Source organism: Panulirus ornatus, chromosome 64 (genome assembly GCF_036320965.1).
Source record: "Panulirus ornatus isolate Po-2019 chromosome 64, ASM3632096v1, whole genome shotgun sequence".
In the NCBI taxonomy this organism is placed as follows: domain Eukaryota; kingdom Metazoa; phylum Arthropoda; class Malacostraca; order Decapoda; family Palinuridae; genus Panulirus; species Panulirus ornatus.
In genome coordinates this window covers 5,218,220-5,244,008 of record NC_092287.1, presented here as the reverse complement: position 1 = coordinate 5,244,008, position 25,789 = coordinate 5,218,220, and the positions used below count along the sequence as shown (strand labels likewise).

General features: G+C 38.5%; 1 protein-coding gene across 1 annotated transcript in view; it reads right to left on the bottom strand.

Moving 5' to 3' along the window:
* The window catches only part of vir (VIR_N domain-containing protein), a 76,912-nt gene that overhangs the window by 43,717 nt on the left and 7,406 nt on the right, over positions 1-25,789 (bottom strand). The window contains exons 4-12 of the mRNA XM_071657306.1: positions 21,837-22,034; positions 21,568-21,630; positions 20,714-21,327; positions 20,136-20,545; positions 16,618-16,868; positions 14,444-14,630; positions 11,701-11,783; positions 7,756-7,913; positions 3,543-3,687 (exon numbers count right to left, since the gene is read on the bottom strand). Coding sequence (XP_071513407.1) covers positions 3,543-3,687; positions 7,756-7,913; positions 11,701-11,783; positions 14,444-14,630; positions 16,618-16,868; positions 20,136-20,545; positions 20,714-21,327; positions 21,568-21,630; positions 21,837-22,034 — 2,109 coding nt within the window. The remainder of the gene's footprint in view (positions 1-3,542; positions 3,688-7,755; positions 7,914-11,700; positions 11,784-14,443; positions 14,631-16,617; positions 16,869-20,135; positions 20,546-20,713; positions 21,328-21,567; positions 21,631-21,836; positions 22,035-25,789) is intronic.

Sequence of the window (25,789 nt, the reverse complement as noted above, 5' to 3'; positions counted from 1 at the left end):
TATAAATATATGGTATGGGAGGAAAGCAGTTAGAATTAGTGAAGAGTTTTAATCAAGAGAGAAAGGCATGTGCAAGTAGGCATAGAAGAGGGTGAGTAGTTTCGGGTGAAGGTGAGTCTGCAAAAGGGTTTTGCAATGTCACCATGGCTCTATAATAAATTTGCAGATGGGGTGGCTAGGGAGGTAAATGCAAGGGTCTTGGAGAGAGGGGCAAGTATGCAGTCTGTAGGGGGTGAGGGGCCTGGGAAATGAGTCAGTTGTTGTTTGCTGATAACATGACACTGGTGACAGATTCAAGTTAGAAACTGCAGAAGTTGGTGCCTGACTTTGGAAGAGTGTGAGAAAGGAAGAAGTTAAGAGTAAATGTGAAAAAAGCAAGGTTACTGCATTTAGCAGTGCAGAGGGACAGGTCAATTGGAATGTGAGTTTGAATGATAAACATATGAAGGAAGTAGGTTGTCTTAGATACCTTGTAGTGGCCATGGCAGCAAAGGGAACCATAGAAGTGGAGGTGAGTTATATGGTAGGTGAGTGGGTGAAGGTTCTAGGAGAACTGAGGAATGTGCAAAAAGGGAGGTCACTATCTGGAAGGGGGGAAATGAGTATGTTTTGGAAATTAAATGTTTGAGAACACTATGTAGTATGAGGAGGGTTGATTGAGTAAGTAATGATAGGGTAAGAGATAGGTGTGATAATAAGAAGAGTATGATTGAGAGAGCTACTGAGAGTATGTTGAAATGTTTTAGTAGACATATGGAGAGGATGAATGACGAGAGATTGACTAAAAGGATACATGTCTCAGAAGCAGATGGAACAAGGTGAAGAAGTACAAACTGGAGATGGAAGGGTGGAGTGAAAAAGATTTTGAGTTCTCAAGGCCTTTACATGCAGGAGGATGAAAGGAATACATGATAGTGAATTGAAGCAATGTGGCATACAGAATAAAGGACTGATTCAAAGGATTTCATATCCATGGAAAGTTCTGTGGAGCTTGGTTATGTATAGGGAGCTGTGCCTTTGGTGCATTACACATGACAGCTATAAGATGGGTGCGAGTGAATCAAGCCTTTTCTTTGTCTGTTCCTTGCACTACCTCATGTCAGCAAGGTAATGTCAGGAACAGACAAAGAAATGGTCTCATTCACTCACATATATTCTCTAGCTGTCATGTATAATGCATTGAAACTAGAGCCTCTATCTACATCCAGGTCCCAGAGACCTTTCTGTAGTTTCACCAATCGCTTCACATGACCTGGTTCAGCCCAATGGTAGTAAGTCATCCCCTGTACACCAAATCACACCGATTTTCTCCATTGCTTTTACACCCCACATGCTCCTTCATGTTCATGTCCCAAATCTTCAAAACATCTCCCATTCCATCCTTCCACCTCCTTCCTTGTTCCCTTGACATTTGCTACAGTTACCTGACTTGGACGACATGAAGTGAAAAGACAGTTGAGAACAAGATGCAAGATCAGCAAGGAAGGCATTGGACAATCTTCTGTGATTCTTAAAAACAGCTCTATCTAATTTCCATTTTGTTGTTTAAATTCAAAGAAATGTGTAATTTTCAGTAATGTTTATCACACGCACTGAAATAAGAAATCTTATATGAAATGGGGGTTAATACAATGGAATAAATAAGTGCGGTTTATAAGAAACTCAACTAAGTAATAGGGAGCTAGGGGATAGTTCAAAGGATGCTCACTACAGAGGAGACTGAGGAGAGGGAAACCATGGCTTGTCAAAATAAAATATAGAGACTTAAAGTCCTTTTATATTTTCAAATCAATATTAACCTGTTGAACACTCTCAAGATGCATTGCCAGAGAAAAAGCTTTGGGAGAGTCAGCTTTCAACAGGATTATCATATGTGATTAGGAGATATGTTCCTGACAATTTGCTGCTCACCTGCTTCAAGTCTTCTCAAAACTTCCATTTCTACCTCAAAAGAGATACTTTTTGTATCACCTTTGATGTATTTTCAACACTATCATCATCAAACCATTTTTTTGAGATTTTGCATATAGATAATATACAATCGTTCTTTAAAATGATGAATGAAGCAAATTAAAGATTGTGTATTCATACACATTTGAATAGAAAAAGCAAAAGAAGCCATGCACTTACTGGTCCACAGTGCTCTACATATGCCTCTCGTCACTAGTTGAGCAAACATAAACAAAAATGTTGGATATGACCCATTCATTTATTGTAATTTTTTTACAATCCAATAGAACTACAAGAAAAGCCAATAGCTTTATAGCACGTAGGCTGGATAACATGTTGTTAAAACAATTTAATTACCACCAGTATCCTCAGAAAGTTCCTTACATACTGACATCTCTGTGTCCTCATATAACCCATTACTGATAGTTCACCACCACAAACTATGTAATGATCTACTTTGGGATTAAGAGGAGAGCTCCACGGAAGGAAAGCTGGGGACTGTAACAGTAGAACTAAAACTTATGCAAAGTAATACAGATTTCTGCAAAAGTCTGATATTCTCATGATCACTTGAAAAGCTTAGGTGGAAGCACTAACAAGTACTACAGAGCTCTGGAGAAAGAAGAAAGTACTTACAGCACAGTCTGAGTGATCAAACACAAAGAAAAGAAGTTTCAAATCGAACATCTCTAAAGGCCAGAAGCAAAGTTCATGAATGAAAATATCAGATGAGAGCAATGGTCAAAAGGACTGCACTGTAGTAACATGAGCATGAGTGTAATGAAGGCTGGAAGCTAGAGGGTGTCATCTCACCAAAGCAAAAAGATGTCAGGACTGGAAGGGTTACTCTATGGCTGCTGGATCTTCATCTGTGAACATCAGCTGCCCTCAAAGACATCTTGGTGGTCAAAAAAAGGAGAAACCATAAAGCATAAACCCTATTTTGGACATGAAAATAGTATCTTAACTTTCCTGAGAAAAACTGCTCTCTGTAATGATCATAAGGCTCTGCCTAGGGTTGAAAATGAGGTGGAATGAGTAAATAAGGAGGAATGAGTGCACAAAATGATGAAATCTACTAGGGAATCTTGCTTTGCCACACGATACTGCAAAACATAAATCTATCTACCTCTATGTATCCCTGATACCCGTTCCCTCTGGGAACTCCCTCAAGGGAGTGGCCACAGTCAAAGTCTCCATAACTGGTGAATTCCAGTGCTGCTCCTTAGCCTTTTGTACCTCATCTTTAACAGGCCATTGGCAGAGGGCAACTCTAGTGCAGTGTTTTCAGAGGCTTCAAATGAATGTTGCTACTGAATACTACTACCTAATGCGTTTACCCAAAGTTCCTACCATAAGTTTCACCCTACTACTTCTACTCAATGCTCCCACCTATTGCTTCTACCCACTTCTACTTAAACAACTGCTCAATAACCACAGATTGTAAAGACCACACTAAGAGGTTATGTTATACACGAGATTGGAATGAAGATGCAAAGAGTGTCTTATTGGGAAAATCACAAAAAATTTTGGGGAACATAATTCAAAATGGCACCAAACACAAGATTTAGGAGCAAAAAACGAGCACTTACCTTAACTCGAGTTTGTGGAACATCTGCAAGCATCTCTAGAACAAGCTCATACCCATTCTTATCTTTTTTATCTTTAGATAGACCTGTTGGTTCCCCTAAAAAGAACCTTAGTCCTAGTGGAGTTCTTGTGATTGCATCAATAGTTCTGCAGAGCAAAAATAAAGAAACAGGTTCTGTTACTATAAAGTATGTACATCTAACCACAACATAACATAGTCCTGAAAACTCAGCCACTTCCACTTGACAGAACTCCAACAAAACTGGGCTTCACATACAACATAAACATGACATATACTCCTAACATTACAAGTATCAACACAAAAGAACATAAACAAATTAAACACCCTCAATACCTACTAACACCAGTTCTAGATAAAGAAAAGAATCCTTTAATGTCCTCTTCAAAAAGTTATTTCACTCCATCCTAAACTAGATCTCACCTCCCTGATTGTCAACCTGTCAAAAGCAATTACAGTATAACAAAAATACAAACCACACAAAACAAGGCTTTCAGAACAATCACTAGCTGCCTGGCTTTCACAAACATTCAACACCTGCACAACAAAACAAGAATATCTCCAATACAATATCACTTCAATATGCTTAGCACTCAGTTCTTTCCAACTCCATCAGTCCCCTCCCATCCAGATCACACCATAGACAATCACCAACTACCAAGCACAATCAAAAACTTACCCCTGCTTCATACTTAGGCAACTTATACTCAAAGATTCCCCACCCAAACTAACATGATACTGACTAAACACACACACAATAATGATTCAATATGCACTAAACAACAGCCCTCCAAACAGTCTTACACTCCACTCCACTAGAATTATACTAATCTGAATCTACATACCCTAAGAGTGCACGTTACATTTTTTCATTCATGTTCCAGACACCAACCCATTTCTCCAATGTTACAAACACAACCAACATTTCACATGACTCTTTAAGCTCAAGAATAATTTTCCAAGCTTTTTACTGGAATCTTTCACATTATTGTCTGATATCTATGCAGGAGTACTACAGAATATGTAGATCAGATGGTTAATTTAAATAATGAGTGAAAAATGCTTGGAGAAATTGGGAATCTGTATGTGGCATTCATGGATCTAAAGAAAGTATATGATAGGGTTGATAGAGATACCTTGTGGAAAACATATGGTGTGGCAGGAAAGCTACTATATGCAGTGAGAGGTTTTTATCAAGTGTGTGTGTGTGTGTGTTGGTAGAGAGAAGGGTGAGTGGTTCCAGGTAAAGGCTGGTCAGGTGTGTGATATCACCATGACTTTTTAATTTGTTTATGGATGGAAAGATGTGCGAGATAAAATGCAGGGGTTATTTATGGATGGAAAGATGTGAGAGATAAAATGCAGGGGTCTTAGAAAGAGGGGTGAGTATGCAATCAGTTGAGGGTGATGGGCCTGAGAAGTTAATCAGTTGTTGTTTGCTGATAACACAGCACTGGTGGCATATTTGAATGAGAAACTGTGGAAAGAATGTCTGAGTTTGGGAGTGTGTGTAAAGGGAAGAAGTTGAGAGTAGAAGTGAATAAAAGTAAGGTTATTAAGGTTAGCAGGGCAGAACAGGTTAGTTAGGGTGCGATTCTGACTGGAGAATATCTGGAGGAAGTGAAGTGTTAAGTTACATGAAAGTGGACATGGCAGCAAATTGAACCATAAAAGCGAAAATGAATCATAGGTTGGGTGAGAGGGAGAAGGCTCTGGGAGCACTGAAAAATGTGTGAAAGGTTGTAATCTAGGAGGGTAGAAATGAATATGTTTAAAGGTATAGAAGTGCCAACAAAGTTGTATGGATGCTAGGCATGGGCTATAGATGAGGATGTGTGAAGGGTGGATGAATAGGAAATGAAACGTTTGATGACAATATATGGTTGGAGGTGATTTATTTGAGCAAGTAATAAAAGGATTAGAGAAAGAAAGAGAGATGGTAATAAGAGGATTGTAGTTGTGAGAGCTGAATAGAGTGTGCTGGAATGGTCTGAACATATAATGTGTGAGAAGAGGTTGACAAAAAGTATATATGTACCAGAAATACATGAGGAGACCAAATTGGAAATGGAAGAATGGAGTGACAAAGATTTTGAGTGACTGGGGCCTGAACACTCAGGAGAAAGAATGATGTGCATGAGGTAGAGTGAATTAGAAAGAATGTGCTTTCAATGGAACAAACCAGGACATATGAAGCAGCCAGGAAATACCAATAATAAGTCAGTGGGGCCTAGTTAAAGAATGGATGTAAGAGAATATAGTCTTTAATCATTTGTTCCTGGTGCTACCTCACTTACATAAGAAACAGTGAACAAGTATGAAAGTAAGTTCTTATTTGGTGTATTCCAAGATTTTATTACAGACTCAACAATGCTGTTTCTTGCTGAGATGCTTTCATTTGTACTGTACACTATTTTTGATGCCCCCAGTTTGTTGTCATACACAGGTTATAATGTACTTAGCTCTTCTTTTTCAGATGCAAAGTTTGAGTTCTCTCACTTCTCATCAGTCACTAAGAGAAAATGGCGCTCATTACTGAAGTACACACTATACAAAAGACTGAACAAGGAAGAAGTCAGTTGTTTACTATTATTAGCATATCTGAGAAAAGGATAAGAACACATAATAATATTCTTGTACTGCATACCAGGTTTCACTGACTCATCAGCTGAAAATCTATTCTTTACAACATAACTTTACAATCTTTTAGAAGTGTGATTACAATCAAGGAATGTTAGAGGAGGAACTGAAAAGTGTTAATGTGCCATGCTAGCAGAGGCTTTTCTATCATTTTTTCATACTTATTTACTGTTTCCTGCAGTAGCAAGGCAGTTCCAGGAACAGACAGGGAAGATGCCTTATTTGCCCACATCCATTCACTATCTTTCATGTGCAATGTACCAAAACCACAGCCTCCTATACACAACTCAGCCCCACAGACCTTTCTGTATTTTCCCCTGGTTGCTTCATGTATCTCAGTCTAATGACAGCAAGTCATCTCCTGTAAGTCACATTGCTCCAATTTACTCCATCCTCTGCATGCCTTTCACCCTTTTGGATGTTCAAGCCCCAAAGATTTAAAATATTTGTCTCTTCATCCTTTCATCTCTGATTTGGTCTCTCCCTTCCCCTTGTCCCATCCACTTCTGAAAAATTTATCCTCTATGTCAAAGTCTCCTCACCCATTCTCTCTATATGTCCAAACCATGTCAGCACATCCTCTTCAGCTCGCTTAACCATGCACTTCTTATTATCATACTGCTCTATTATCCTTACCCTTTTCCATCAACTACAATACTTTTTCAGTATGGTGTAAGGCATACAAGGGATAGATTGACCTGGAGTGATGTGGTTTATTTGGGATGATGTGCTGTCAATTGGGTGAACCAGGGCAGTTAGGGAAACCAAAGAAAGGCTTGTAAGGCCTGGTTGTGGCTCTGGTTTTGATACATTACCCATGACAGATAATGAGAGTATGTGAACCAATGGGGCCATTTCTTTGACTGTTCCTGGTACTGCCTCACTAATGCAGAAAATGGTGAACTAGAATGAAAAAAGATAAGTCACTATTCAACAACTGCTAACACTTTTCCTCTCTTATTAAGATAATTACGAATACTGTTCTTATCATTCCCTTCACTGATTAGTTGGCATAACACTCTCAATTCCTTATCAAGATAATTATAAATAATTTTCTTCATTCATCCATTATTTGGCATTTATACTGCCTCTGATCCAATCATAGCAGCCCCTTTTATTCATTACTAAACTCATTTAATCTCTCTTCATTCACCTTCCAACAATGTTCTTTTAAAAACTGTAAGAAATCAATGATGTGTCACTTTATCCACTCCTCTGTGAACCATACATTTACCTAATTCAGTCCAGAAATCTCATTATATTTAATTTTCTGTAATGCTTTCCAATGTCCTGAGTACATCAGAGCCATATTCACTTAATTTGCTTTTCTATTAATTATCCACACCCAATACTGATATTTCCAAATAATACTCTTGGTTCTGCCAACCAACCACTATTTGAAGTCTGATCAAATACAAAAAAAACATGTTGATAAATCAAACTAATGAACAATAAAAGAATACACAGTGCTGTCCATTACTTAGCTGAGAATAAGATATGGTGAGAGATCAAACTAATGTATAGTAGAGGAATAAATAGTGCCATCCATTACTTACTTGAGAATAAGAAGCTTGATAGACAGTGCCATGTGTGGTTTGTGATACAGAGTATAAAGCTTGTCCATAATATCATGACTGATGAGTATTCTTGTTAACTCACACGAACACTGCAACATCAACTGTGTCAGCCTAACTCCAGCCTTCACATGTCGAATCTGTAGAAATTCATTAACAAAGAACATGCTGTAATTCAAATTTCTATGGATACATAAAGTAATTGCAAAACAAACAGTCAACACTATTTACCAGTGCAATTTTCTCATAATAATTCATGATACCTGAAGTGATCTATCACATCTCAGGACTTACTTGTCTTTATTTCTGCCATACATCCTCTCTTCATCATCATTTCTACAAACAGTATTCAAGTATGCCCATTCCAAAGAAAAATGCATTATCAAAAATGTCAAACATGCGATAATCAGCTTAATGTCTCCTCTGCATTCACGCATCAGTTCTTTTATTCACTAATGAAAATTATCCGCTTAAAAATCAATATCAACATGTACATCTCTGTCGAGCTATCACGAAGAGATGATGAGAGCTCATCCTCAAGGTTAGGTTCATTACTTGAGGGAATTTAATGAACATAAAATGGAGTAGCTGATATCCATCCTCATCCTTTTCTGAAGCTGCCAATACTAACACATGCAGGAAAAAGCTCTCCAACAAAAGGAAGTAAAAGACAACATTGCTATACTATCCTTGAAAGAAAAGCATGTAATGAAGAGGACAGCAAGGTTCAGAGACTAACCAGGAGCAAAATTAACTAGAAGAGTGAGTGTGCACAAGTTAGTGTGAATAAAATGATCTGAGCAGGTATGCTAAAAATGCTGATTTTATGAAAGACCATCTATCTATCTATCTGTATCTCTGAAACCTGTTCCCTGACTACCTAAAGGAGGTGACCATGGCAAGAGTCTCAATAACTCTTGAACTCCTTTAGAGTCTCGCCCTTAACAGGCCTATGGCAGAGGGCAACTCCAGTGCAGTATTTTCAGAGGCTCCTACCTAGTGTTCCTTCCCACTACTTCTACTTAATGCTTCCAGCTAATGCTCCTACTTACTTCTTCTACCTAATATTTCTACCTAATGCTCCTGTCTAAAGTTCCTACCTACTACTTTTAACTATTGCTCCCATTTTGCCAAAAGGTAAGGCTAGCACATAATGTTCACCACAGGAAAATCTAGACTTACAAAGAATAAGCTGTGAGAGTTAAGTGTTGTCAAGTGTGATTAAGAGAAATTGCATGTCTGTGGACAGAATACCAACAGAATGCTAGCACTCCATGTGTGGGGTGAGGTAGAAAGAGGAGTCAGCTACCTGGGTAAATGAGGTGCAACTTGACAACTATGCAATCATCACTAACCCTTCCCATACCCAAGTGGGTAGTACCCGTATTATACCTTCCTGGTTGGCGGCTGCCTACCTACTACCAAGACCACTGAGTATATTAATGCATATGGACAATCAAATATCAAAAGGAAAAGTGATCAGCAGCTTTGAGCATCGAAGAGCATAAAACAATCTAATCAGCAAATCAAAAAAAAAAAAAAAATTATGCTGAAGACCTGAATTCTAGGAGCTATCACAACAGAACAAAGTTGCCATATACAAGTAATCACCAACTTACTGTAAATAAATACACAGGCACTGCCAGGGAACTAGGATAATCATAAGTACCAACAAAGATTGCAAGATGAAAATTTGGGGAAAAATCACCAACAAATACCTCACAGAAATAGAGACATAACTGATTTACTAATATATACACCAGCAGATAAGGTGGTATCACAGTTGATTAAATAATACAATCCAGAAACTAAAGGGTCAGTTGATAAAACAAATCATGATACTGGTGATGGTGGCTAATGAATGGGAAGTAGTAAAAGGCAGAGGTGAGGTACAGAGATTGAGTAAGTGCTCTGGACTGCTGAATGTTAGATGACAGGATGGCAGACATGCTGTGTTTGGATCAAGGATGTATGTGAAGTGTTCCTTTCTATGAATACCTACAACAAGACTCAGCCAAAATGGCAGGGAAATTACAAAGCACTTAATGCACATATTGCTTGAAGTGTAAGACTGTTCATTTCAGCTGCCCTCCACACTGCATGATTATCAATTCTTGGTTCATCTAGGATTACGAGAGTCTTAGCAAGTGTACTGTTGAAAGGAGAGCTGGTGGTGAAAGCCTTGAGAAAGATGAAGTGTGGCAAGGCAGGTGGAGTGGATGGGATTCTTTATGAATGAGTAGTTAGGAATTCTAATGTTTGTATGATTCATGGTGAGGCATCTAAAGATTGAATGAATGCCTGTATACTGCCACTGTATAAAGACAAAGAGCACAAAAAAAGGTGTTAAAATAACATAGGTATAAGTTTAAGCGTACCTGGTAAATTGTATGGGAGAGTGGTAATAGAGAGGGTGATGGCATGCACAGAGCTTCAGAATGGGGAGGAACAATGTGGCTTTAGTAAAGATGATGTGCGGATCAAGTGTTTACTAAAGAATGTCTGCAAAAAAACAGATAAAAAGAAGTATATGTTTGTGGTCTACATGGATCTGGAGAAAGTATTCAACTGGACTGAAAGAAATGCTCCGAGGAAGGTGTGGGAGGAAAGCTACTAAATGCAGCAAAGAATATATATCAAAACTGTATGGTGTATGCATGTGTGAGATGGAAGAGAGGAGGATGAGGGTTCCAGGTGAAGGTGGGTCTGTGGCAGTGGTATGTGATGTCCCCATGGCTGTTTAATTTGTCTATGGATGGGGCGGTAAGGGAGGCAAATGCAAGGGTCTTGGAGAAAGGAGTAGATATGCAGTCTGGAGAGAGTACACCTTGAAAGGCAAGTCAGTTATTGTTTGCTGATGACAAATTAGAGTGAGAAACTACATAAAGTGGTTTCTGATTTTGGGAGTGTGTGAAAAACCTAAGAGTAAAAGAGTAAATGCAAATAAAAGCAAGATTATTAGGCTTAGTACAGAGAGAGGAAGGTGAGTTGTGGTGTTAGTTTAAATGGGAAAAACTTTGATGAAGTGTTTTAGATACCTGGGAGTGTTCATGGCAATGAATGGAACAATTCAAGCTAAAGTAAGTCACAAGGTGGGTGAAAGGGAGGGGTAAGGTCCTGGAAGCATTAAGGAATGTGTGGATAGAGAGGTCACTATATGACTGGACAAAGATGGATAAACTTGAAATTACTGTAGTCCCAACAGTGTTGTATAGATGTGAAACATGGGCTCTAGATGAGAATGTACAGAGGAGGGTGAATGTATTGGATAAGAAATGTTGAGAAAAATATATGGTGAGAGGAGGATTGATTGAGTAAGAACTGATAAGGTAAGATAGAGATGTGGTAATAAGACGAGTATGGTTGAAAGAACTGAGGAGGATGTGCTGAAATCACATGGATATATGGACAGAATAAGTGAAGACAGGTTGATAACAATGGTATATGAGTCAGAAGAAAAGGGACAAGAATGGGAGAACTAAACTGGAGATGGAAGGATGAAGTGAATAGGATTTTGAGTGTTTTGGGTTTAAACATACAGGAAGGTGTAAGGAATGCACTTGACAGAGAGAATTAGAGGAATGTAATATACATGTGATGTCAAAGAAGCAGTCAGGGTATACCATGGAAAGGTCAGTGAGGCCTAGTTGTGGACTAAAGGCTGTGGTTTCAGACCAGTACACATGAGATGGATGTGAATGAATGAGGCAAATTCTTCATCTGTTCCTAGCACTACCTCACTAATGCAGGAAACAGCAAACAAGTATGAAAATAAATGAACATTTAAGGACAGCATAAAAAATACAAAAAATAAGAGCATACATTCACAAGACTATTAACTAAAACAATTTTGATGAACTACAAAACATAATTTCTAAAAAGAAAATAATTATTAAAATAATCCTTTATAATATTAGAAGACTATACCTTATATACTGGCTGCTCTTGGTTAAGAGCTCTCTCAAAGTTAAGGCCCACATCAATCCAGTCACAAAGGGTATCACATATACCTACAGAAAAGTTTGAAAAATCATAATTGGATTGCAAAAAACTATTTTTAAGCTAATATTATGCATGTTTAGCAAGAAAAAGTTATCAAACCAGTTGCAGATTGTGCAAAAGTGCAAATGACCACACTCTTGTTCATTATGCTTTGCAGTACCCATACACTGAAAAGCACAGGGGTCAAATCCCTATGGATTTCAAACCTCTTGTCACATATTTTGAAAAGCCTGAAGTTTTTATTAGGATTAAGAGAGAGAGTTCCTTTGTTTCTCTCAGCACTATAGTAACCTACAAAGTGTCAATGAAGTGATAAACACAGAACTGATTGACTGAAAGAGTGGTACAATGATCAATAACAGATGCATGCAAAATGACCATACTTATACTTTCCAGTGCATGACAGTTTCTTGATGTTTCCGGTTAGAGCATGTCTCCTCGCCCAACTGTATTCGTTGCACACCAGTGTTTCCCAACTAGAGGATGTGTCCTTGCCCAATGTTACCCATGCTTATACTTTGTAGTTTCCCAGTTTGAGATGTTTCCTTGCCCAATGTTGTCAACTGCACATATCATTAGTAAGGTATGATATTAAAGTGTCCAGAGAAATCATCCTTACTCTTTACAATACCATAGTTCATCCACATCTTGAATACTATGTTCAGTTTTGGTCACTCTACATTAAAGAAGGACATAGACAGAATAGAGAGAGTACAGCAAAGAGCTACAATGATGATTCTTGGGCTGAGAAACAAATCCTACAAGAGCAAATTAAATGAATCTATCTAGCTTAGAAACAAGAAGGCTGAGGTGGTCTAACTCAAGTATTTAAACTTACCAAAGGCTTTGATAATCCTGATCCATCAGATCACCTAGGACTTCATTCATCTGATATCACTTGTAGCAATGGCTACCAACTCCTGGGCAAACATCTTACCTCAAATGAGGCAAAGTACTTTTTCTTCAACAAGATTGTTAACATATGGAATGATTTACCAATCAGAGTGGTTGAAAGTGGTACCATAGATACTTTTAAGAACAGACTTGATAAATAGTCCATGACTTACATTATTTGTGCCTCCTTAGTCACATTAACAATTTGCAGGTTGTCCTTTCTGAATTATCTGTATACTCTCAAACTTTTATCACACTACTCTGTGAGTTTCTGTTATCTTCCAGTATCGCAAAGGACCTAGTGGTATGTTGCTGTTTGAATTCCTTTGCATAACCTGTGTTACAAGCCGTAGTAGTTCATGGGCAGCCACCAAACAGGGAGGTATATTACTGGTACTACCTGCCTGGGTATTAGGAGGGAAAGCTGCACAGTTAGCCAGCACTTCAATGGTTGTCAAGTTGCACTCCCCTGACATAGGTTGCTGTCTTTCTTTCTGCCTCACCCACATGTGGACTACTGCATTCTGTCCACAAATATACAATCTCTCTGTCATACATAACACCTGACAACACTTAACTCGCACAACTTATTCTTCAAAGCTCAAGATTTTACTGCAATGAGCACTATGCACTAGCCCTACCTTTTAGAAAATGATAGAGGCAATACATAGTAGTAGTAGGTAGGAACATTAGGTAGAGGTGGTACATAAGAACATTAAGCAGGAGCATTAGGTAGAGGTAGTAATTAAGAATATTAGGCAGGAGCATTAGGTTATGGTAGCCAGAAGGAACATTAGGTAGCAGCCTCTACAAATGCTGCATTAGAGTTGCCCTCTGCCAGTGGCCTGTTAAGGTTGAGGTACTTAAATCTAAGAAGCAGCACTGGAGTTCACTAGTTATGGAAATTCTACTGCTGTGGCTACCCACTTTAGGGAGTACCAGGTGAGAAAAGGCATCAAAAATATAGGTAAATAGATAGATAAAGTACAGGATTCATAAATGCATTTATGTAGGAGGGGCTGCACACTAAGTATTCTACCACTGATCCTGCACATGACTAAAGTCAGCCCTGATTATGTTTATATTCATTCCCATCTACATAAGATGAATCAGGTGCATAATTTTCCAATTCAATCAAACATAACCTGAATCTGAAATAAATATGGTACAGTGAACACAGTCCTACACAATACTTTAATTTTCTACATCATTAATTTTCTACATGAAGTTCACTCATCATATGAGACACTGTCTTTCTCACCTTCACCCTAGCACTCAAAATTTTTAAAAGCATTTCTATCATAAATTTCCTTTCAAACTTATAACTATAAAAACCAGGCACTATGAAAAAATAAAACATACCACAAAAAATGCAGGAGGGTGAAAGGAGGGCAAGGAATAGAGTGAATTGGAGCGATGTGGTATACCGGGGTTGACGTGCTGTCAGTGGATTGAATCAAGGCAAGTGAAGCGTCTGGGGTAAACCATGGAAAGCTGTGTAGGTAAGTATATTTGCGTGTGTGGACGTATGTATATACATGTGTATGGGGGTGGGTTGGGCCATTTCTTTCGTCTGTTTCCTTGCGCTACCTCGCAGACGTGGGAGACAGCAGCAAAAAAAAAAAAAAAAAATTCTATAAAACCCTGTGGCTATAGTAGTAGTATATCAAAGAAAAAAAAAAAACATAAACTGTAAGCACAGTACCTACTTCCTTAAAAGGTGCATTAATCATAAATCAGGGTGTGGATGCTAATCATCATCCTTGAAACTCACCATATCCATTTTTTGCCATCAAAAATGGAAGCCCCTTTGGAAGTAGCTGACATACATATTCCATGGCTTGCACCCATTTCTCCCCATCTTCTTCCCTGGCATCTTCTACTTCTGTTTCCATTATTTCTTCCTCTGGAGCAGCCACAGGGATAGCTGTCTCAGTAAGAAGACTTTCAAGCTTGAGTGCCTGTAATGGATTGAGTGGGTTACAAAATTAATAGTAAATTGATTCTGAAGTAAAGATATTTCCTTCTAGACTTGAACAACTCATAAACCAAAGAGGCCTGTGCCCTAAGGCCTCTTTTGCTAATACCATGAGACTATAAACCAACACTACTGTAAGGGGTGATTATTCCTAAAGTAGTGACTAATTATAAAAACCAATTGTAGGTGTAGCTGAATGACTAATAACATCACAAACTTAATTCAACTAACTATAATTCATGCTTATTCCTCATACAGCAATTTGTCCACCTGATGGTAACATAGTAGCCAACTCCTCAGCAAACTATGTTTGAGAAAAACCTGTGAAAGGGGTGGATGGATTAGAAATTGTGTGCTTCCATGATTTGCATATCTTTCAATTTATCTATTACCTTTGAACCAGACCCTGTTAAATGTGGTGTTTCAGTCTTACAGCAAAATTATACACATCCACAACCCAGGTCGTGTTAAAGGGTAACATGAACTTGCAAACTAGTGTACATATGTGCTTCTCACTTTCTCATTAAGCATGTAAAGTGATTCCTGCACCAGCCTTGCTTGATTCCCATGCTATCCTTGCTTCAATATCTGTGTCAGCCTTTATATGCCCAATGTGTGCTTTCCCATCTCAACATACCAGATCAGATTTCATAACCTTTAACTTGTGTTATGAGTCTTCTTCCAGCATCTGTTCATGCAGAGCACGTTGTGATGTATTCATTGCATTTGTTAATCAAATTTCACATTATAGACCTTAGAAGTGTTCAAAGATGGTACATTTTGTAATTAAGTTTCACATTATAGAGCTTAGAAGTGTTCAAAGATGGTACATTCAAAATACTCAAGGTCACTTGTGCTGAGATAGCAAAGTATGGGAACTTAACAAGCACTAAGCCTTAAGAAATATGGTCAGTAGTCACAAGAGTGAAAGTCCAGAACCCTGTAGTTCAGGTCACTAAACAAAGTGATAGACTAAATAGTGATCTTAACATTTTGATGATCTTCATGACTTCTAAAATTTTTTATTTCTCATGTATTTTTCAGCACACCACTAACTCAGCAATATTCCATACATATTGGTGGGATACAGTGAAATAAATGTGTGGCAGATAACAAGAAGATACTAAGTGGAGTGTAAGCATTTAAAACTTATTTTTAGAAACTGAGATAGGCAGTTAATGAAAGAATGAGCTCGTTGCATGAGTTGGATTTTATTGGGACAAAATAAGAATAAATGGAATGATATATTTCTCAAGTGAAATATCAAATGTACAGAAGCTGATGCATGAAAATAAAGGAAGATATAATTCAGGAAAAGAAAACGAACAAATGTGGTCGTTTTCATCTGTTTTCCTGGAGCTATCTTGCTGAGGCAGGGGGATAGCAATGCTGTTTTCTGTGGGGTGGTGTAGTGCCAGAAATGGATGAAGGCAAGCAAGTATGAATATGTACATGTGTCATCCTGACACACCCCTCATCTCAACTGTGATTGGTTAGAAACTGAAAACATGAAACGTGAGCAATGCTGACACCACAGTCAAGAGATGACTGACAGGCACTCATCTTCCAGCTGCGACTAGTACAAGTGCCTACTCTCTCAATATCTAATATCTGGCTGTGGACATGTACTTGATTTACAATGCTGAGTCTATACAATATAAATACAAACACTGTCCACTTCCCTCATGACATACCCACACCAACTCACAGAATTCTCTGGCAGATGTGAGCTTTATCAATGAGTTTCCATAACCTGATGGTATGAAAACTGTCAGCATTCCAAATGCCTTGAGAAAATTCTGCATGTATCACCCTGCTGTCACTAAAGGAAAAGTGATCAAGATATACATAATGTGTATGCTCATGCAACTCTGGTAATATGGATAAAAGACACATAAACTTTGACTTAATATACTTTGTTAACACCTTGTATTAGAGTGTGCAACATCATTTGATATGTCTCTACTCACCTGATGAGGCTCCTCTTCTAAATCTTGTCCTTCTACTTCGAGCCTTGCCTTCCATCTCTGATACTCTACCTCAAAGTCAGTAAGAGTGGGACTGACAAGGTATTGTAGCTCAAGCATCTGAAAGTGGCTAGGACTGAAAGGTTTCAACCAATCTTCCCACTCATCTACAAGCCACTCTTCATACTGGTACTCAGGAAGCTCCTCTTCATCACTCTCGATCTCTTCATAGCCAAAAACTTCCACATCCTCACCTAGAAATTTTGAGTACAGTAGTGATCTAAATACAGATGCAGAGAGAAAACTTGGAGAAATGAGTGATTATGGGAGAATGGGGCTTAAAAGAAGAAATGGAGAAGATAAAAGCATGAACGAATGGTTTATCAAATCCAATGTGTATCAAAAATGACCTCTAAAGTTGTCAACTACAAGGACCCTAAAAGAACCACTGATATGAATTTAGAACCTGAACTACTATGGACAGACAACAGAAGGCCAAGTTAAGAAAACATTGAAATAAGGAAATTACATACGCTCTAAAGAGATTAACTTTCCCAAAATCAGTAACTATGAGTTTCTTACTGGCTGGTATGACACTTAAATTTCTTAAGAATGGGGGTGACTGTGTTGAGGACTGGCCAGTTAAGATTTTCATTTTATGCACAGATCATGGTGAGGTACCTGAGTATTGGCAGAATATGTGTACAATGCCACTGTATAGAAGGAATGAACAAAAGTGAGAGTTTGAATTACAGAGGTTTGTTGAGGGTACTTAGTGAATTATATCAAAGAGTGGTGATTAAGAAGGTGGTGGCATGCACAGACCATCAGACTAGGGAGAAACAATGTGGTTTAAGAAGTGATAAATGATGTGTGAATTAGGTCTTTTTACTGAAAAATGTTTATGAGAAATACTTAAACAGAAAGATTTTATGTGGCATACAATAAGCATCCAATAGTGTTGAGAGAAGCTTTATGATAGGTGTTATAAATATGTGGTAAGAGAGGAGATATTTTAGGCAGAATATGTTGTATGAGAGTTGAGATATTAAAGGCAGAGGAGTTTTTATCAACAGAGCAAGGCGTGTGTGTGTGTGTGTGTGTGTGTGTGTGTGTGTGTGTGTGTGTGTGTGTGTGTGTGTGTGTGGGCAAAGAGGAGGGAGAGTGGTTCCAGTTGAAGGTAGGTCTCAGGCAAGGTGTGAGTGATGTTACTATGATTCAGGATAGGTGGAGAGGGAGGTAAAAGCAGGGGGCTTAGAAAGAGAGGCTGGTATGCAATCTGTAGGGGGAGTGGGTCTGGGAAGTAGATCAGTTATTGTCTGCTGATAACATGGCACTGGTAGCAGATCTGAGTGAGAAACTTCAGAAGTTAGCATCTGAGTTTGGGAGAGTGTGTGAAAGGAAGCTGAAAGTAACTGTAAATAAAAGCAAGAATGTTAGGTTAAGCAGTGCAGAAAGACAGGTTAGCTAAGGCTGTGAGTATGAATGGAAAAATCTTGATGGAAATGGGGTGTTTTAGATACCTGAGAGTGGACATGGCAGAAAGGAATCATGGAAGTGGAGATGAGTCATAGGGTGGATAAGGGGGAAAAGGTTCTGAGTGTATTGAGTAATGTGTGGAAAAAAAGGTAACTATCTCAGAGGGTGAATATGGGTATGTTTCAAGACACAAGGTATGTTTTGAAGGTAAGTAGTAGTTTGTAGGTAGCCACCAACCAGGGAGTTATGTTACTGGTACTACCTGCATGGGTATCAGGAAGGTTAGTGAAGGCTGCATAGTGAGCCAGCACTTCAATGGTTCTCACAATGCACAACTCTGACCCAGGTAGCTGTCTTTTCTCTCTGCCTAACCCACATGTGGACTACTGGCATTCTGTCCACATATATACAATCTCTCCCTGTCACTTATAATACTTGACAATGAGTAACACACACAAACTCATTCTTTGTAACTAAATTTTCCTCTGGTAAGTGCTATGCCCCAGCCTTGCCATTTGGCTAAATGGTAGGAGCAATGGATAGAAGTAGTAGGTAGGAACATTAGACAAGGACAATAGGTAGAAACTTTCGGTAGAAGTAGTGGGCTGACCATTAGGCAGGAAAATTACGTAGACAGATAGAAGTAGTCTGTTGGAACATTAAGTAAGAGCCTGTGAAAACATATTGCTAGCACTGACCTCTGTCAGTGGCCTTGAGGGAGTTTCAGAAGGGAATGGGCATCAGAGATATACACAAAAGGTTAGATTTAAGATAGAGTATTCCTAACAATCTTGTATGGATGTGAATCATGGGTTAAAGATGAAAACATATGGAGGAGGATGCAAGTATTGGAAACGAAATGTAAGAGGACAATACATGGTATGAGGAACGTTGATCGAATTAGTAATGAGAGGGTATGAGAGTGGAGTGGCAATAAGAACACTGAGGTTGAGAGAGCTGACGAGGGTTTGCTAACATGGCTTGGACATATGGAGTGAGTGAGGAGAGGTTGACAAAGAGGATGTATACAACAGAAGTGGAGGGGAAAAGGAGGAGACCACACTGGAGATGGAAGGTCATCAAGATAATTTTGAGTTATTCATTCACAAGAAGATATTTGAAAGAGGTGAATCATGACTTTACCAGTGTAAATAAGAATGAGGTTAAAGACAAGTGATATAGAGTTAAGATCCACTTGTACTAAACAAACGGAAAGACAATAATTCTGAAGATCAAAGTGAGCTACTGTATATCTACATGTGGCTCTTAATAGAGGAATCAGCAGAAAAGCACCAAAATCTTATGTATAGGTGTTCTGAATAAGTCACCTGTCAACCCAGGGACATTCTAGGATAAAGAAAGATATCATTAGAAACAGAAACATGCACAACAATGAGTCATAAATATCTCTCTTTTAGTTAATGTACTTCCAGCACAAGCAAGGAATGATTATCAGTTCCAGCAATACAAATTCCACCTTGATACTGATGTGGAAAACTACAAAAGAAATAATGAGAAACTTATTCAGGTATGGAAAAAAGAATTCACAATCACCGAGTGATAAACAAATGTTCTATCTATCTATCTTTATCTCCAACACCCGCTCCCTTAGAGAACTCCCATCATGGGGGTGGCCACGGCGAAGGAGTCTGCACATATCCATCCTTTCATGCCTCCCTCACATAAACCAATTAATGCATTCTTCCCCCATTACTTTCTCTCCAGTGCTCTTCAACTCTTGTTTTCCCATGTCACACGTGGTCTTCCTCTCACACCAACCCTTTTAATCATGCTATCATACACTCTCGTTGTAAACTCCTCATCTTGCATTGTTTCCACATACCAAACCACATTAAAGTATTATGTTCCACCCTCTCTACCCCTCAAGAAATGCAGAAATAATAAACAGCAACAGCCAGTCTAACACAGACGAGAGTTTATAAATGAAAACATCACTTCACTAATGCTGTGAAGTGTAATATAATATACATATTTAGCAGGAATGGTATAATTTCTATGAACAGATAACCTTCCTAAGTTACCTTCATCTGGATGATTTTCATCCATTCCTATTACTTCCAAACAGTCTTCAGTTGGATATTCCTCCTCAACTTCACCTGTTTCAGGTGGAAGATCAGGGAGATCTTCATCATCACTAATGGCCTCCATGTCTTCTGCAGGTAGTGGGGGAAGTACATTATGTGGTTCTCTTATTTCAAAACTAGTTTCCCGTGGTTCTCTTACTTCAAATTCTCTCGCTTCCCTTTCCCTCTCTCGTCCATCGTGTACTTCTCTCTCGTGGTACTCATGAGGTGTGACATCATGACTTCCACCTTCGCTGAAATTGTCCCCTTGAAAAGGAGAACCAGCAAGCGGTGGATGGGCATCTGCAGGTGTCCGTGGACGGCGACCTGACCGATCTGATCTCTCTGATCGTCTTTCATCCCATTCTCTGGTACGGTAAAACTATATCAATTATTGAACATTTTCTTAACATACTACAACAGAGATATAAACAAAAGCATTTACTCTTGACATTAAACATAAGAACAACAAGACTCCTCAAACAGAGATGTATCATAAAATTATATGCAAAAATATCATGGTAGTTGTAACTCACTCAATACTACGTCTTCCTCTAGAGGGTGGAGGTTCTTGGGTTGATAATCTTTCTTCTTCAAAGCGCTCTCTACTTTCATGGCTATGGCGTCGCTCTCGATCACGATCCCGGTCTCTTTCTCTATCTCTTGCTGTGTCCCTTATTCTTTCCCGTTCTCTGTCTCTTTCCCTTTCTTTCTCTCTGTCTCTTTCTCTATCTCTCTCTTTTTCTCTATCTCTTTCCCGATCTCTCTCTCTTTCATAATCACGTTCTCTATCTCTCTCTCTATCAAACTCTTTTTCACGTTCACGATCACGATCACGATCCCTCTCTCTCTCTCGGTCAGCTTCACGACCACCATCTCGCCTTGATTCTCTTCGGGAACCACTTCGTTCACTGCGCTCCCATGACCTTTCTCTACTCCAGGATCTTTCCACAGAGCGCCTTCTCTCTCGTTCTCTATCTCTTTCCCTATCTCTATCTCTTTCCCTATCTCGTTCCCTATCTCTGTTTTCACCTCTATAGCTCCTCTGGTCTCTCTCTCTTTCTCTTTCTCGATCATACTCCCGGTTGTGTTCTACATGTTCCTCATCCCACTGTTTGGATTCTTCATATTCCAAGGGAGATCTTGGAGGCTACAAAAAGAGACACACATAAGAAAAATAGTTTTAGTAAAATGATACCAAGTACTTTACTTCCAATATAATATAACAAGAAAGCCACATATAATCTAGTTTACCAGATAAATACTGTAGAACACTATAAATATAATTCTGTCATATCACTTTCCTACTTCTGGCAAGTCAAGACCGAAAGCTGTTGTAAGAACTACAAAAATAGGGAGAAAATCTACAACAGTCTAACTATAATCTAACCTTTGAGTCCCACTCTGGCTGGGCATCCTCTGAAGGATCATGGGAAAATGGCTGCTGCTTGCGCTGTAGAAATAAATTCTAATGACAGACATGCAGCATAAACTAAAGTCTATACAGAATACGAGGTGAAGAGCATGCCTGGAAGTAACATGGTATTATCTTCAAAACACAGAAGAAAAATACATAACATCTATGTATACACTACATAGAAACATTCAGAATACTAAAATGACCTACACACATAGAGATAAACTGCAAGTGAAACTTACACATTCTTGTGTATCTTCCAACCAATCTCGAATGCGATCATGTGTATTGACTTTTTCTGGGGGTGGGTGGGGGACAACTTCTCCACGTTTTGCTGATTTCGGTGGGGTTGGCTCTCTCTGAACTTTGGTTAAATGGCCATACACAGCAAGAGTAATTGTGTTATAATTTCCTCGAAGAAGTAATCCATCAGTTGGCACCTAAAAATATAAGTTCTATGACATTCTCTACATATATCTCAATCTGATAAAATTTTATCAATTATCTATCACTAAAAACATTTGGAAAAAGAATGTTAGTTAAGGACATAATTAAAAACCATTGAATGTCTGGTATAATCATCCTTGAAGCAAAAAAAAAGAGTGGATGTTCAATAAACTGCTACAGAAATGCAAGGTCAACATATGTTTGAACAATTAGTTCCTATCAGTATGATGAAACAATACCAAAGGAGAGATTATGTAATAATGTATACTGTCACCAATGCACATGATTGCGCGTGTGTAATTCCCTATTTGCACTACAAGGGGAGGGAGTTTTACACCCATGGGGTCACATCTCTTTCACATATTCTATCATACAACTTTTCAAATTTCTGCATATTGTCTGCATCAACCATGTCTTCAGTTATATTATTCCAATGATACACTACTCTTATCCTAGAAAAGTACTTCCTCACATCTTTAACAAGTTTTTTGCTTAGCTTCATATTATGTCCTATGCTTCTTCTATCCCTATATCTCTCAAAGAACCATTCACTGTTTATGTCATACATTTACTTTATAAACTTGAGAGTTATGACCAAGTCATCCCTTACAATACTCTTTAACAAGGTGGGCAAATTTAAAGCCCATAGCTTTTACCTGTAACTTAAGTCCCTTAACTAAGGTGCCATCTTAGCTGCTCTCCTTTGGACCTTCTCTAGTCTTCTTAGGTGCAGTAACTTTATAATCTATTTTTGGCACTACATATAATGTGAACAGCGTGTTGAATAAATCTTTATCTATGAACTGGAATACTATTCTAATATTTGCAAGAAAACAGTTGATCTCCATAACTATTTTCTTAAGGTGGGACTCTACTGACAGGTTCTGGACAATGTCAACTCCCAAGTCTTTCTCACACTAATCCCTAAAGCTTGTTTCCAGCTAAATGATACTTATACTGAGGTCTTCTATCGATGAATACCATCTTCATTACTTTACATATGCTAAGGCTGTACTTCAACAACCATGCATTAGACCAACTAAGGAGGTTTCCAAGGTTCCCTTGGAAAGCAATTCAATCCTCAACTCACTTTACTTCCCTCAATGACCTTTATATCATTTGCAAACATATGCAAGTAAGCGTGCATATCTTCAAGCAAGTCATTTCCAAAGATCAAGAAGAGTAACAGTACAGAAAAGAACCTTGTGGCACTCCAGTGGTAACCTCAACCCATTTGAAAGGACTCTTCTGACATGCGTCCTTTATTCCCCTCCAGTGCCTAGAGATCTAACTTTTTAATCAGCCTCCCATGTAGTACAATGTCAAATGTTGTCTGTCAGTCCATATAGAAAAAAATCCACCAAGCCCTTTACCACTCCCTTGGCACTTAACTTCTCTCCAGCAATATCTTGAACAGTATTTCAAGAGGTTTACAAAGTGTCTCAGTACACATCTTCAGCACATATGAAATTTAATCAGAAACATGTGCCTTGTATGGGTGACCTGGAAGTGTTCTGTTAATCCCTTTCCTAGATATCTCATAGTTTTTTAAAATCTCCTTTCAATTCCAACTCAGTGGTGATTACACTATATCATCTTTAATGGCAAAAAAATGCTTTTGAATGTGTTATTTAGTTTCTCACATATCTTTACATCACCCTCTCCAATTCTTCCCCCCCAAATCATCTCTGATCTCACAACACTCTTTATGATCCCTGAATTCATTCATCAGTTTCTTTAACTCCTCCTCTACTTCTTTTAACTTCTGGTCTTGATTTTAACACTTTTCCATAATATCTCACTTGAAGTGCCCAGAGCCATAGTGATTACTCAATCAACCGCCCAATGAGGAGTGAAGTTCCAAAATGTCTGCCACCTACTTCTTTAACTGGCCAGAGGGATTCCCACCCTTACATGCTGAAAAATACTCATTTCCTTACCATCTGGCCAATTAGAGAAGCACATGGTGGACATTTTAGAACTTGATTCTCAACGTCAGGTAATAGGTTGATTCACAACTGGTCTGAATGCCTTATTTGTTCTCTGGTAGTACCTCTTTCATTTCTCCCCTATCACCTCTTCCTTGTGGGTCCTGTTATGACAGACCCTTACTTATATATTTCTATATCTGAGTCTATACCAGGCTGTAGTTCAAATGGAAACAAAAAACTCTTGTACAATACTTAGCTTTGTTAGTGTTTGTTGACAAGTTTTTCCCAGCTTTTCTGTCTAACTTTAAGTTAACCCCTTATATATATTTCTTTTTTTTGCTCAGGCAGGACTGTTTTTTCATCAATGATTGCAGTTTTCTGCATTACCAAGGTAGCATCAAGAACAAATGAAGGCCACATCTGCTCATCCATTTTCTAGCTATCATGTACAATGTACCAAAACCACAGCTTCCTTTCCACAACCTGAACCCAAAGAACTTTCAATGGTTTACCCTGGATGCTTCACATGCTGTGGTTCAGTCCACTGACAGCATGCGGACCACAATATATCACCGTTCCAATTCATTCTATCCCATGCATGCCTTTCACCCTCCTACATGTCCAGGCCCCAACTGCTCTAAATCCTTTTCATTCCATCCTTCCATCTCCAATTTAGTCTCCCTGTTTTCCATGTTCCCTCCACTTCTGAAACATATATCCTTTCTGTAAACCTTTCCTCACTCATTCTCTCCCTATGTCCAAACCTTCTTCAGCCCTCTTAACCACACTCTTTTTATCATCATACATCTTGCTAACCATTTCATTACTTACTCCAAACCACCTCACAGCACAAACTGTCCTCAAACATTTCATTTCCAACACATCCACCCTCCTCCACACAGCCCATATATAGCCCATGCCTCGAATTTCACCTAATATTGCTGGGACTACTATTCCTTCAAACATATCCATTTTTGCCCTCCCATATAATGTTCTCTCCTTCCATACATTCTTCAATACTCTGGGCCAGGACCATCGCCTCCTCCCCCAACCCATGACTCACCCAGTATGACTCATGTATTAATAAAGGTCTCAAAAAAATCCTCTAAAAGTAACACCTGTAATAATAAAGAAACTTACTAGCACAAATTAACCTCAATCATGATAATTTAAATCTCAGACACTAACAATACTACAGAGCTAAACTATTATACATTAAACTTAGCTATACTTGATCACCATCCCAATTTTAGCAACTCACTGTTTTAAATACTGGATCTCCTTAGAAAACACAATAACTTAAGAAAATGGTTCACAGAAGTTGGCAACACTCCTTGGCATTCAATGTGAAGCTGGGAAACTTCTATTCTCAACCCCTATTAAACTCCCAAAATTAGGCACACTTGAACATAAAATCTAATGCACATATCACTCAAAGAACCTTTCACATGAGCTGCAGACCCTCCAAAACTTAAAAAAACACAAGTAGCACTTCCTTGTTTCCTCTCTGGTCACTGGTCAGGAGTGTGTAAATACCTATTAGTACTGTAAAAGGAGGGTACTGTGCACACATGGGACCCCATCTCCTGAATATTCTCTGCAATCATATACACATTATTGAATATAAGTGTGACGTCTGTATTAACCATATGTTCAGTCATTTCATTCCATTCATCAACCACTTTTATACCAGAAGGATACTTCCTTACATTTTCACAAGATTCTTACTTAATTTCATGCAATGATCCTCTGGTTTCTCTATCCCTACATCTCTCAAAGAACTGTTAACTGTTTACATCATCGATCTGTTTTAAAAA